At 40.2% G+C, this 12346-nt stretch overlaps 1 protein-coding gene across 1 annotated transcript in view; it reads right to left on the bottom strand.

Annotated features, from left to right (window-relative positions):
- LOC117290493 (microtubule-associated protein futsch-like) overlaps positions 1-12346 on the bottom strand; it is a 90707-nt gene that overhangs the window by 31358 nt on the left and 47003 nt on the right. Inside the window, exons 11-12 of the mRNA XM_033771911.1 lie at positions 6781-8547; positions 5805-6280 (exon numbers count right to left, since the gene is read on the bottom strand). Coding sequence (XP_033627802.1) covers positions 5805-6280; positions 6781-8547 — 2243 coding nt within the window. The remainder of the gene's footprint in view (positions 1-5804; positions 6281-6780; positions 8548-12346) is intronic.

Here is a 12346-nt window from a genome sequence, read left to right as displayed (position 1 = left end):
CAAATTTAAGCAGTCAATTGTGACCAAAGAAGTCAGTGTACCAGACATTATCAAATCTAACTCACAAAATGGCTGATTGCCTCTGTGCATTATCAGGCTTGGTATTGAGAGCTAGCAGTTCTTCAAGACCAAAGCTTTTCCAGTTAAAATATTTATTAGTAATCTACATCTACATCTATTCTGCTACTTGTCAAAGCCTTTCAGCATCTAGACAAGGATTGATTTAATAGTTGAGCCAACATAACTTTAGCCACTTAAGTTAAGTTGTACCTGTTCCTTGAATGGTTAATCCACTGTATCCACAACAGAAGACAGTTTTATTATAAATCAGCTTAAAGCTCCAGTCCTCTTCAGGATTATTGACCCAACTAATCCCCTGCAAATACTTCCATTGTTAAGAAGCATGACAGTTCACAGTTAGGTTTCAGCTGGTAATCCCATTATTGTAAAGAGGATCGAAAATACCAGGCTCAGGAAAACCATGGAGGAAATAACAGGAAGAGCTAAACTGGGACTTCTAAAGCCTGATAGACTGATTGCTAGATGTTTAAAATCTCGTTAAACTGTTATCTCTAAAGAACTAAACCATCTTGCCCCATCCAACCTCAAAGTGACGTGGGAGGAAATACCTCACAACAGACCGTCTAGAAATTATCACAAAACAACTTCAAGTTTTCACTTGGGGGGGGGGGGCAGGTGCATAGAACGAATGCTCATAAATTTCAGGTAGATGCATGTGCATAAATGGTTTGTTGATAAAAATACATCAAAACGGCTAAATTGAGATGAATTTATAACATTGACCATAGCAAACCCAATACACTTTGTGTGTTAATTACACAGTATTGCCAGATTCCGCCTGGACTCAGGTGTTTAGTATGGTTCTCATCACACCTCAACAACCCAACCCAACAGTCAATTTCCAAATCGGCCTGAGCCGACACTACCCCGACACATGTCCAGTAATGGAGGCTAGAGGTAGAATGACGTGATGAGGGTCACTGGGAGAGAGATTTTAACTAGGGTGGGGTTGAGGTTGAGAAAAGAGAGAAACAAGCATACTTTATGGGGGAAAACAACTACATGTATCATGATGCAGCATCCAAAACTATGCATTACAAAATAGCCTGATTTCATAGAGCTACTTGAAGCACACAAAGTAGCTAAGCACAACAAAGTTATGCTTACCAAAGTAAAGGTTACCTGCCAAAGTATCATGTTACATGTACAATATGTGACTGGTAGTCTGCTAATTCCTGTTTAGCAAGTGAATGATGATTTCCAAGTTTTTGAAACTATACAAAATCTCAACATACGTCGCGAGTTACTGATAATTCCAAGTTTCCAGTACCACAAAACCTCAATGAACCTCCCAATAGTATTGATGATTTCAAGATGTTCAAACACCACAAAAACTCAGTGTACCTTTAAAGTTATTGATGAATTTTGAAGCCTTGAAAAAATGTCAAAAATACAATTTCAAAGGTTGTTAAAAGAGAGAAATATATATACTTTATTAGGGGGGGGGGGCGAATAAGTTATATCGGAACCCAAAAACAACTATCAAAATAAACAGAAAACTTAGGAAACAAAATAGTATTGTAAAATGAAGTAAAATGAAAAGGTTACCCCAAAAAGTACATTGGGTGTGTGAATAGATTTACAACCAAACCTTCGTGCACTTAACAAGCCGATGACAACTTTCACATCTAGTATAAAAAAATATATACAAATTTAACTACCGAATGTTTATTGTAGCCATACATCTTGTGAAAAACATATCACTCCTCTTCAACAACAGAATATTTTTTTTCAAATTGCTTTTTCCTCTACTCTTTTTGTTTGTGTAAAATCTGCCTTAAAGGGAAGGTACACGTTTGGTAATTACTCAAATATTAACTTAAAAACTGACTTGGTAATGAGCATTGGAGAGCTGTTGATAGTATAAAACATTGTGGGAAACGACTCCCTCTGAAGTAATGTAGTTTTTGAGAAAGAGGTAATTTCTCACTAAAATAATAAAAGACTTCTAGCTAGAAGTCTTTTATTCTTATCTGAAAGCACACAGGGTGTTTTTTATTTCATCATTTTCTCGCAACTTCGATGACCAATTGAGCCCAAATTTTCACAGGCTTGGTATTTTATAGTTATGATGGGATACACCGAGTGAGAAGACTGGTTTTTGACAATTACCAAACCTGTACCTTCCCTTTAATAGCACAATGTGAATAATATTCTGTATAATATTTTACACTATGATTTGACAACCCCAAATCATTTTAAATATACCCAGTCAGTTTTCCTTGTGGTTATTATTGGATATTTTATACTACAATGAATAACTCTATTGAAAAGTGTATACATATTACAGTGACCTCAAAAGATAAGTTCAATACTCTTTTAAGACCAAGAATGCTGATAATTAAATTTGCTCCAAGCTTACAAAAGTAACTTACCAAGCAATTACGATATTAATAGCTCCGCGCCAAGAAAGCAACAACTGAAGAAACAAATTCTTCCCGTACTCCAAAAAGCATTCAACAGTTTCTATATCTTAAACGTTCCTAAGTACATAAACAACTTCTGCAGAAGTCTGCACGGCTTCTTGATAATATCATTTGAGAGATAATGCATGATAGTGCTCCTACGACTTACACACCGCTATTTCATGCGTGAGTTTACTTAAACCTAAACTAAAAAGCCATATCTGTATTACAATCCTCTGGCAAATCATCATCATTTGGATGTATTAGGAACACTGTCCTTCAACTTCCTCTGGCATTCCAACAGCCAGACTCCCAACCAGTAAGGAACATAGCAGTGGGATCCCACGCATGCTTTCTTGCTAGAGGGAGATCCATATAAGGGAACAGCCAATGTGTAAGTACTTTGGCTCTGGTAGTCTAATGCCTGCCTGCATACATCCATCACATACAAGATGTTGGTATAACCATGGTATAAACTTACATCTATATGGTATATAAACAAGGAGCTATAAAGAAATCAATGGTATAGCTTGCAATGTTTAAAGGCAGTGGACACTATTGGTGATTTCTCAAAATAATTATTAGCATAAAACCTTTCTTGGTGACGAGTAATTGGGAGAGGTTGATGGTATAAAACATTGTGAGAAACGGCTCCCTCTGAAGTGCCATAGTTTTCGAGAAAGAAGTAATTTTCCATGAATTTGATTTCGAGACCTCAAGTTCTAAATCTGAGGTCTCGAAATCAAATTCATGGAAAATTACCATCAACCATCTAAACGCACACAACTTCGTGTGACAAGGGTGTTTTTTTCTTTCATTATTATCTCGCAAGTTCGATGACCGATTGAGCTCACATTTTCACAGGTTTGTTACTTTATGCATATGTTGAGATACACCAACTGTGAAGACTAGTCTTTGACAATTACCAATAGTGTCCACTGCCTTTAAATTGGATGACTGTATATCAGTTTACTATCTGACTGTGAATTAAGTGACCTATTCCAATAGCTGTTCATATGATGAATGGGACTAGATGTTTAGGGCAAGTTCTGCTCATGAGAGGGACTAGCTGTTTGGGGCAAGTTCTGCTCATGAGTGGGACAAGGGGCAGTTGTACTTCTTAGCTGTCAGGGACAAGGCCTCCTCATTTTAGTGGGACTGACTGTTAGGGTAAGTCCTTCTTTAGAGTAAGGCTGGCTGTAAAGGGGCAAGTCCTGCTCATGAGAGGGACTAGCTGTTTGGGGCAAGTTCTGCTCATGAGTGGGACAAGGGGCAGTTGTACTTCTTAGCTGTCAGGGACAAGGCCTCCTCATTTTAGTGGGACTGACTGTTAGGGTAAGTCCTTCTTTAGAGTAAGGCTGGCTGTAAAGGGGCAAGTCCTGCTCATGAGAGGGACTAGCTGTTTGGGGCAAGTTCTGCTCATGAGTGGGACAAGGGGCAGTTGTACTTCTTAGCTGTCAGGAACAAGGCCTCCTCATTTTAGTGGGACTGACTGTTAGGGTAAGTCCTTCTTTAGAGTAAGGCTGGCTGTAAAGGGGCAAGTCCTGCTCATGAGAGGGACTAGCTGTTTGGGGCAAGTTCTGCTCATGAGTGGGACAAGGGGCAGTTGTACTTATTAGCTGTCAGGGACAAGGCCTCCTCATTTTAGTGGGACTGACTGTTAGGGTAAGTCCTTCTTTAGAGTAAGGCTGGCTGTAAAGGGGCAAGTCCTGCTCATGAGAGGGACTAGCTGTTTAGGGCAAGTTCTGCTCATGAGTGGGACAAGGGGCAGTTGTACTTCTTAGCTGTCAGGGACAAGGCCTCCTCATTTTAGTGGGACTGACTGTTAGGGTAAGTCCTTCTTTAGAGTAAGGCTGGCTGTAAAGGGGCAATTCCTGCTCATGAGTGGGACTAGGGGCGAGTTCTTCTCATACTAGCTGTTTGGGCAAGTCTTCTTCATATAGTGGGACCAGCTGTTAGGGCAAGTTAAGAAAGGGACTAGCTGTTAGGGCAAGTCCTCTTCATATAGTGGGACCAGCTGTTAGGGCAAGTTAAGAAAGGGACTAGCTGTTATGGGCAAGTCATGTTCAAGAATGGGACTAGCTGTTAGTGTTAGGGGCAAGTCCTCTTCATTAGTGGGACTATAGCTAGTCGTAAGAGTGGGACTAGCTGTTAGGGACATTTAAGTTTTGCTCATGAATGGTACTATGGGCAAGTCCTTTTCTTAAGAGTGGGACTAGTTGTTGGGGGCAAGTCCGCTTCTTCAGTGGGACTAGCTGTTAGAGCAAGTCCTTCATAAGAGTGTAAGAGTGGGACTAACTGTCAGGGGCAAGTCCTGGTCATGTGTGGGACTATGGCTGTTGGGGGCAAGTGCCCTTACCCCTGTGCCCCCTTAAACGCCACTAAATGTATAGTTTCAGAGCATGAACTGATATTTACCTCAAACACCCTTTTAAATATCTAACTAAGTAGTTCACAGCACGACAGCACGGCCTAGAGAAAAAACCTTCCTCTAATAGAACTACCACAGCAGGGCTCTGTGGTTCTGTTAGGATTATACAACAGCGCCCTCTACAGATGGGGAAAAGGCACCTAGTTGTCGTTCTATTTAACTCCAGATCAAGGCCACCATGAACTTGATGTAGACAAGACAGGAATGCAACAAAAGCTTATTTAATAAGAAGTAGAAATATGCAATGAGTTTTGAGATTTTCTTTTACATTAATCTGGTTATTGGATTAAAAGAATGGCTTTGCCTGATGGCAAACTTTTCTGTAAACATTAGTTATTAACAACAGCAGCTTTTTATATATATTATAGGTAAAGAGTAATTATTAAAGCGAATGCATGCATTTCAATAGCAAAATAAATCATCTTGTTTATTGTAAAGCAATCTACATGTACAAGAGGAATCAGACATTTTTAATGAGCAACCAGGTCTTGTTATACGTTTACAATAGTAGTGATGAATACTAGATACCAAAAGGAGCCAGGCTATTCAGTCCATATAGCCTCGGCTTGGCAACATTGCTTTCAACGGGACAAAAACAAGATGGCTCCATGACCTAAGTCTACGGTAGCAGACTGTGTTCTTAACAGGGCCCAATCAGGGGTTAAGCGATCCAAGCATGATAGGGCAGGTGTCCCAGGGAAATCTGTCCGCCGGAGAAGCTGTCCCCCTGATGGGAAAGTAACGTGGGCTGGACGAGGATGTTTCAAAAGAGGGCGCTATCATGTGGGGGGACAGAATCTCCTACTACACCGGCTTTTATTCCCTAGGGTTGCCCCCGAGGAATAGAGTAGTATGAAAAGGGGTTCTATGGATTGAAAGCAACTTACCTCTACCCTGATTGTCCGATCTCCTGTCGTTTTAATCTCCAGGGACATTATCCCTTCTTTCTCATGGCGATCTTTACCATACGGGATGTCTACTTTTGTCGTCTTCATCCCATAAGGAGTCGATGTCTTGGAAGACGAGGTCGATGATGAAGAGCTCTCAAATGTCTTGGTGGCGTACTTCGAGGAAGACACATTCTGAGAATCCGAGGACGGTTTGTTGTCTCCATATTTCGTTTTGACGGCAGTGGTTTCCGTCTTTGTACTTCGGACGGTGCTTGGGGCAATACTTGGGCTGGATATGTTGCCAAATTCAAATGACTTGGCGACACCGGACTTGGCTTGGATCGTTCCAAAGCTCCTCCTGGGGGAGGACGGCACGGAACCGGAGGGACTGTGTGCTGGGGTGCTACCACAACTACTACCGCTACAGCTACCACCAAACTTGCTAGACACCTGGCTGACCTTGCCTGCGGTTCCTACAACAATGGGTCAAAGGTAAAAGTTCATTGAAATGCAAATGGTTAGGAGGGTTTAATGTTGCTTGTAAAATTGTAAAGAAATGATTCACGAACTCACTTTTCCACCACAATGAGAAAACTATGTCAGTACCTCAACCTTTGAAAGCTTGAAAAAAAAATACATTCTGCAAATGCACCAAAGTGATGTCACTGAATTTATATTTCAGCAACTAAATGCCATTTCAAAATGATGAATTTCGGTGTTTCTCGATATTATTTGTGTTTTTACCCATACACTGATGTTTCTTGAGAACTTTATACACAGTACTTTCACCCTCAAAAAATCCTCAGGCATATATTCTCGGAAGGCATATTGCCTGGGTGGGACTCAAGAATATATTTTGACTGAGCTTACCAAAAACATCGATGTTGCTTGAATCCTACATCCAAGCAGTGGGTAGGGACAATTAAAAGAAATATAAATGGATACAATTTACTGAGAGTTTCCATCAACAAACCTTTGAGTGCTCTATCTTCTTTCCTGAACTCGGTGCGGGACGTCGTCTCGCAGCTAGAAAACTTGCTCCTCAAGTTTCCCAGCTTGGATCCAGAAGCAGACGCTGAGCCGGGAGTTGTCAACTTGGCAGGTTCCGCAGCAGGCGAGCTGAATTTAGACATGCGTGAGCCAAAAAGGCCCGACTTATCTGTCACCTTTCCATTTTTGTCAAGCTTCACTGCCTCAGTTTTTGTTTTTGCACTCTCAGTTAAAGACGAACCAAACTTTGTTGTTCTTGTTGTCATCGTGCTCTCCTTTTTGTTTTTTTCATTCTCTCGCTGAGTTGACTCGAATCTGGACGGAGTTGAGAACTTTGATGCGTCGACTTTTGTCTTGCTGGAATCGGCGGCAGTGGTTGAAAATCTAGAGGTGTCCACTTTTGCTTTACCAGCCTCTGGTGTAGAAAGTTTTGAATCAGGTTTAATACTGGTGTCTTTGTTTTTGTCGGTGGAAGAGAACTTCGAACCTGCGGAAGACTTGGACGATAAAAATTCTTCTTTTTTGGATCTATTTGATTCCCAGATTGAAGACTTAGATGATGAAACTTCTTCTTTCTTTTTCCCAGATTCCCATGGTGACGTCTTGGACGGAGCAACTTCATCTTTCTTAGATTTATAAGATTCAAAAGGAGAGGGCTTAGGTGTTATTGCATCATCTTTCTTAAGTTTTCTTGATTCCCAGGCAGAAGTCTTAGATTGGGAAGCTTCCTCTTTCCTAGACTTTTCAGTTTCCCACGATGAAAGCTTAGATGGTGCCGCTTCTTCTTTCTTGAGTCTCCTTGATTCCCATGAAGAAGGCTTGGATGGGGTAACTTCATCTTTCTTGGACTTTTCAGCTTCCCAAGATGAGAGTTTAGATGACGCAGCTTCTTCCTTCTTTAATTTCCTTGATTCCCAACCTTTGGAAGTGACTTCATCCTTCTTGGATTTTTGAGTTTCCCAAGATGAAAGCTTAGATGGTGCAACTTCTTCCTTTTTCAGCTTCTTAGATTCCAAAGCAGAAGCCTTGGATGAAGCCTCTAAATCTTTCTTAGTCTTTTCAGTTTCCCAAGAAGAAAGCTTCGATTCTGCAGCCTTCTTCAATTTCTCAGCATCAAAGGTAGATGACTTGGAAGGTGCATCTTCTTCTTTCTTGGACTTCTCAGCTGCCCAAGATGACACCTTAGAAGATGCAACTTCTTCCTTCTTTGACTTTAGCAGTGCTGCTTCAGAATCAACAGACTGTTCCACCTCTACCTTATTGGATATGACAGTTTCTGTGGGCATAGATATGGACGGTATGACTTCTTCCTTTGTCTTCTCTGATTCCAAGGAAAGCATCTCCTCTTCAATCTCCAACTTCTTGAATTGCAAGGCGGTTGCAGACTTTGAAGTAGAGCTTTCCTCCTCATAATCCAGTTCCTTGTTGTCTTTCTCTCTGTGGCTCTTTGACGAAGACAAAGAATCAGCAACGTGGAGAGTCTCTTCATCAGCAGACCTTTCGCTTTCCTTTTCAGCACTGTCGACTTTCTCATCTCTTTCGAAGTCCTCAGTCACTTCCAACTTGCTAGATGTTCCAAACTCCAAGGAAGTTTTTTCTGCCTGTGAGGCCGACTCTGCTTGGCTGCTAACAGCTTCAGATGCTTGATAACTTTCCTCATTGTCAGCAGATGTCTTGGTTTGTATTTCAGTACTTTGTTGGTTCAACTCCACAGTCGGTGACGCAAGTTGAATAGTCATGGAAGACTTGTCTGTTAAGGAAACACAGAGTATGAGTTATTGACAATAATTTCTTATACAATCACAGATAGCTTTTGGCAACAAAGTGAAGTATGTCAGCCATTTATAGGAACAACCATCCAGAGACTGTCTAAAAAGTTGACACAAAGGAACGTTCCTGTGGACACATGCCTACAATTCATTAGACAGAAAGAGCGTTCAGCTGCACTGCACTATTGTGCCAAAATACAAATCAATCCAATTGACCCCTTGCACGCGCATCACACGCGGTGACCAATGCCACGCTCACCATGCTGGTGGGCAGTTAGGTTTACGTGTATTAACGCCGCGTCGCCTAAAATTCACACTTTACTGCATAACGCGCAGCATAGAGTTATATATAAAAACGCACAGTAAAATTGCCCACCAGTATGGCGCATTCAAGATTTTTCTGCTGATGATGTCAGGTGAAATGGGTCAATAGGAGTGAATGTCAGATTAGTATTTTGAACATTCCAATGGAATGTTCCAGAAGTCACACAGAACGGTCCATGTGCACGCTGGAAAACTGATCCATTAAGAATGTTCTTATCATTCCAACTTTTGAGTCTTTCCCTAACATAATTATTATCAAACTTTATAATTTTTCTTGAATTTTTGATACAACAAATCCCTAAGATATGTCAGTAAGGGATGGTAAACATAGAGTACACAAGACAACAGTTGGTAAATAGTATACACATATTGACTGGCAACGAGGTCACTAGTATACGTCTATTCCCCTCGGGCCTGTGAGTGACCAGAAGAGCGACCTATTTCCTGAGGCCGAAGGCCGAGGGAAATAGGCCCTCTTCTGGTCACTCACAGGCCCGAGGGGAATAGACTAGACGTACACTAGTTACCAAATTATGCCAGTCAATATGTGTTTTAAAACACAGCTCAGTCTTAAATGTCAAATAAGAACAGAAAAAGGAGTTTTGTAGTTGTTGTTCGCTGTTACCGCGGGCACTATATTCAAAGACTATTGCCCGCTCTGGTACTATTCCTGCAAAACACACACGCGCGATCACTAGCCTATATTAATAGTTCATCCCACGTGACCGTGTTTCAGCCAACCAGAATACAGAACGAGCAAGAGGTGTGTTATAACTCACTATTGTTTACCTTTGTCAAGATCCTCATTGGTAGTCTAATGGTACGTCCGCAATCCCACAAACAACTCACACACTCAACAAAAAACAACACTCACTCTACAGTCAGCATGCATAACACCCTTTTTTTGGTGCAAATTCTCAACAACAAAACATGCATAATGGTCATAAAATATTTCTTTCCTGAAATAGAAATTACAATAGTTTAAACTTCAAGTATAAACCACAACGGAAACTGACTGGTAAAACAGGGAGACTGTAGTGCAAGTAAAAGAACCAAGAACACTTATCGCGGAAGGGCAGGGGTTAACCCCGGTGTTTACCACCTACCACCTACTGTGATTAAGTTCCATCCTTGGTTGCATTTGGGTGCCAGTGCTTTCTTGGTTAGTTAATCCCTTTACAGCCCCATTTGGGCTAAACTGGGATGGTGGGAAAGTGACGTCAACAGCCAGGTGGATAAGGTGCCAAAAGAAAAAGATTAAAGGTGCACTTTTTACAGGTGCAAGAAAAGAAGGAAAGAATTTAAAGGAGAATATTGCCATGCAGAGGCTGCATTGCTCTGATGGCAGGGATGGCTGATGTTTGGAAAACCTGCATGGATGGAGCTATGTGTAAGACAGCAGATGGTGGGGGCCTGTTCCATATTCCAAAGGAATTAAGATGTTTCAGGAATGCTTATGGCCCATTGAACATGGTAGGATAGTTAAAGGCACTTTGATACACAAGTTTAAAAGTGCCTAATAAATGCCTATGAATTTATTGTTATTTTATTAAAAACATTCCAATAACAATGATGCAGAACACCATACACACGCATATCAACAAATCTGTCATACACATTCTCATATACTTATTTTTGAAGTAATATCACAGCAAACTTGTTATTTAAGTTATTGCTAGTTTAATAGTAACTCTACCATGCATGAATTCAAAACTTTAAAAACTTCAGATAAAACACCTGGAAAACTTGGAACTGTCTGAAGAAACTTGATAGCAAGGTGTATTCTTCTATGATGAAGACAAGCTACTGATGTCCAGGGTAGCTGCTGAATAGGTGAGCTTCATCGACAGAGTTGTCTTAAAACCTCAAGATAATTTTTGTTTCACAGCAAATCTGTTTAAATCCATGCAATGAAAAAGTTGACAGACTCACAAACACGGAAAGTCACATCAATCAACTTGCCTAGATGTCGACATCATGGTCTCATGGGCTAGTCAAAATAAGAAGGAGAGGACACCCCACTGACTTCTACCTTTCTGTATCCTCTCAAGAAGGCCCTGTTGCTTAACTTGTTAACCATCTGATCAAAGAGCTTGACCAATGTAGCAGATAGAAGAGCCGAGACAACAGACACTGAGCAAAACCCTTGCCGACCCATTGTTTTTCCATCATATTTTACAGCAATTTGTTCACCCCTAACGTTGTTGAGTTATCGAAGCCTCGTCAAGTTTATCTTTTACATCCTTACAAATTTCTGACTTTTCTTTCATACTTGAGTAACTTTTTATTTTCTTTGATTTTTAAAATAATTGTAAAGATTAATATTGATTAAATGCATATATTCTTGGACATTTTGTGTATCAATATTGGAAGGTTTTGTCCAGTTAATTATTGTCAAATTTCTCTGAGCTTATATTGATAAAGTTTGCAGTATATATACTTGGAATTTATATTCTATGACAATTTTGCAGATGACTTTGACTGGAGTGATTTTTAATTGATTCACATTTCAGCAAGGATGGGATATACTCTTGAACCCAAGTACATACTTTACAAGCATGTCTAAAAAGTGTGACGTCAGAAACGCAGACTGGCACAAGTGATTTACAGATGTTTAACATGGCAAAACCATTCACACACATTGATGACGTCCGTATTTTAATACCCGCTAAATGCCTTGCCCATTCACACATGTATAAGGTATGTACCTGGTTTAAACTCTTCAAAATAAATGAAACAAAGAACGTCATACTTTAAAGGTAGTGTGCAGTCTTGGTATAATTGAAAATGCAAACGCTCAGAGATTTGTATGGTATAAAGAAGGTCATGGTGGGAAACTTGCCATGAAATATTTTTGCTTCAAATGCAGTGGCTTTTGAGATATGAGTCAACAAAAAATTTGATGTTTGTTGTTTGCTTGTTTGTTTGTTTGTTTGTTTGTTTGTTTGTTTGTTTGTTTGTTTGTTTAGATGATCTTCCTATCAATGGAACTCCGCAAACTCCCACAAGGGGATATAAACACCAAGCTGCCACAAGCCAAATTCTCTCCAATCATCTCATCTTCCTATACTGTGCAGAGAAACCTCCTCTGGAGTATACTCGCACATTAATATTAGTTTAACCACTCGGAAGTCCAAAACGGTAGAACAGTGCAAGCATATAATGGTGTTTTTCACTGTTTTCTTGTGACTCTGATGACTGAATGAGCTTAAACTTTCACAAGTTCAATATTTCATGTATATGTTGGGTCACATTGTGTAGATTTGACACTACTAATGGCGTGTGTTTTGTGTGCTTTAAAATAAAGAATGTCATGCCTAGCTCTGACAAAGAATATTTCAATTCTGTACAAATTTGAGAGAAGTCAAAGAACTTTCTGCTTAGTTTCTATTCACACATTGTACATCCACGTTTTATTTTGCATTGATGGCAACCAGATGGTGTGGAATCTTTAGT

The sequence above is a fragment of the Asterias rubens genome, chromosome 5 (assembly GCF_902459465.1).
Source record: "Asterias rubens chromosome 5, eAstRub1.3, whole genome shotgun sequence".
In the NCBI taxonomy this organism is placed as follows: domain Eukaryota; kingdom Metazoa; phylum Echinodermata; class Asteroidea; order Forcipulatida; family Asteriidae; genus Asterias; species Asterias rubens.
This window is presented reverse-complemented; position numbering and strand designations above follow the sequence as displayed.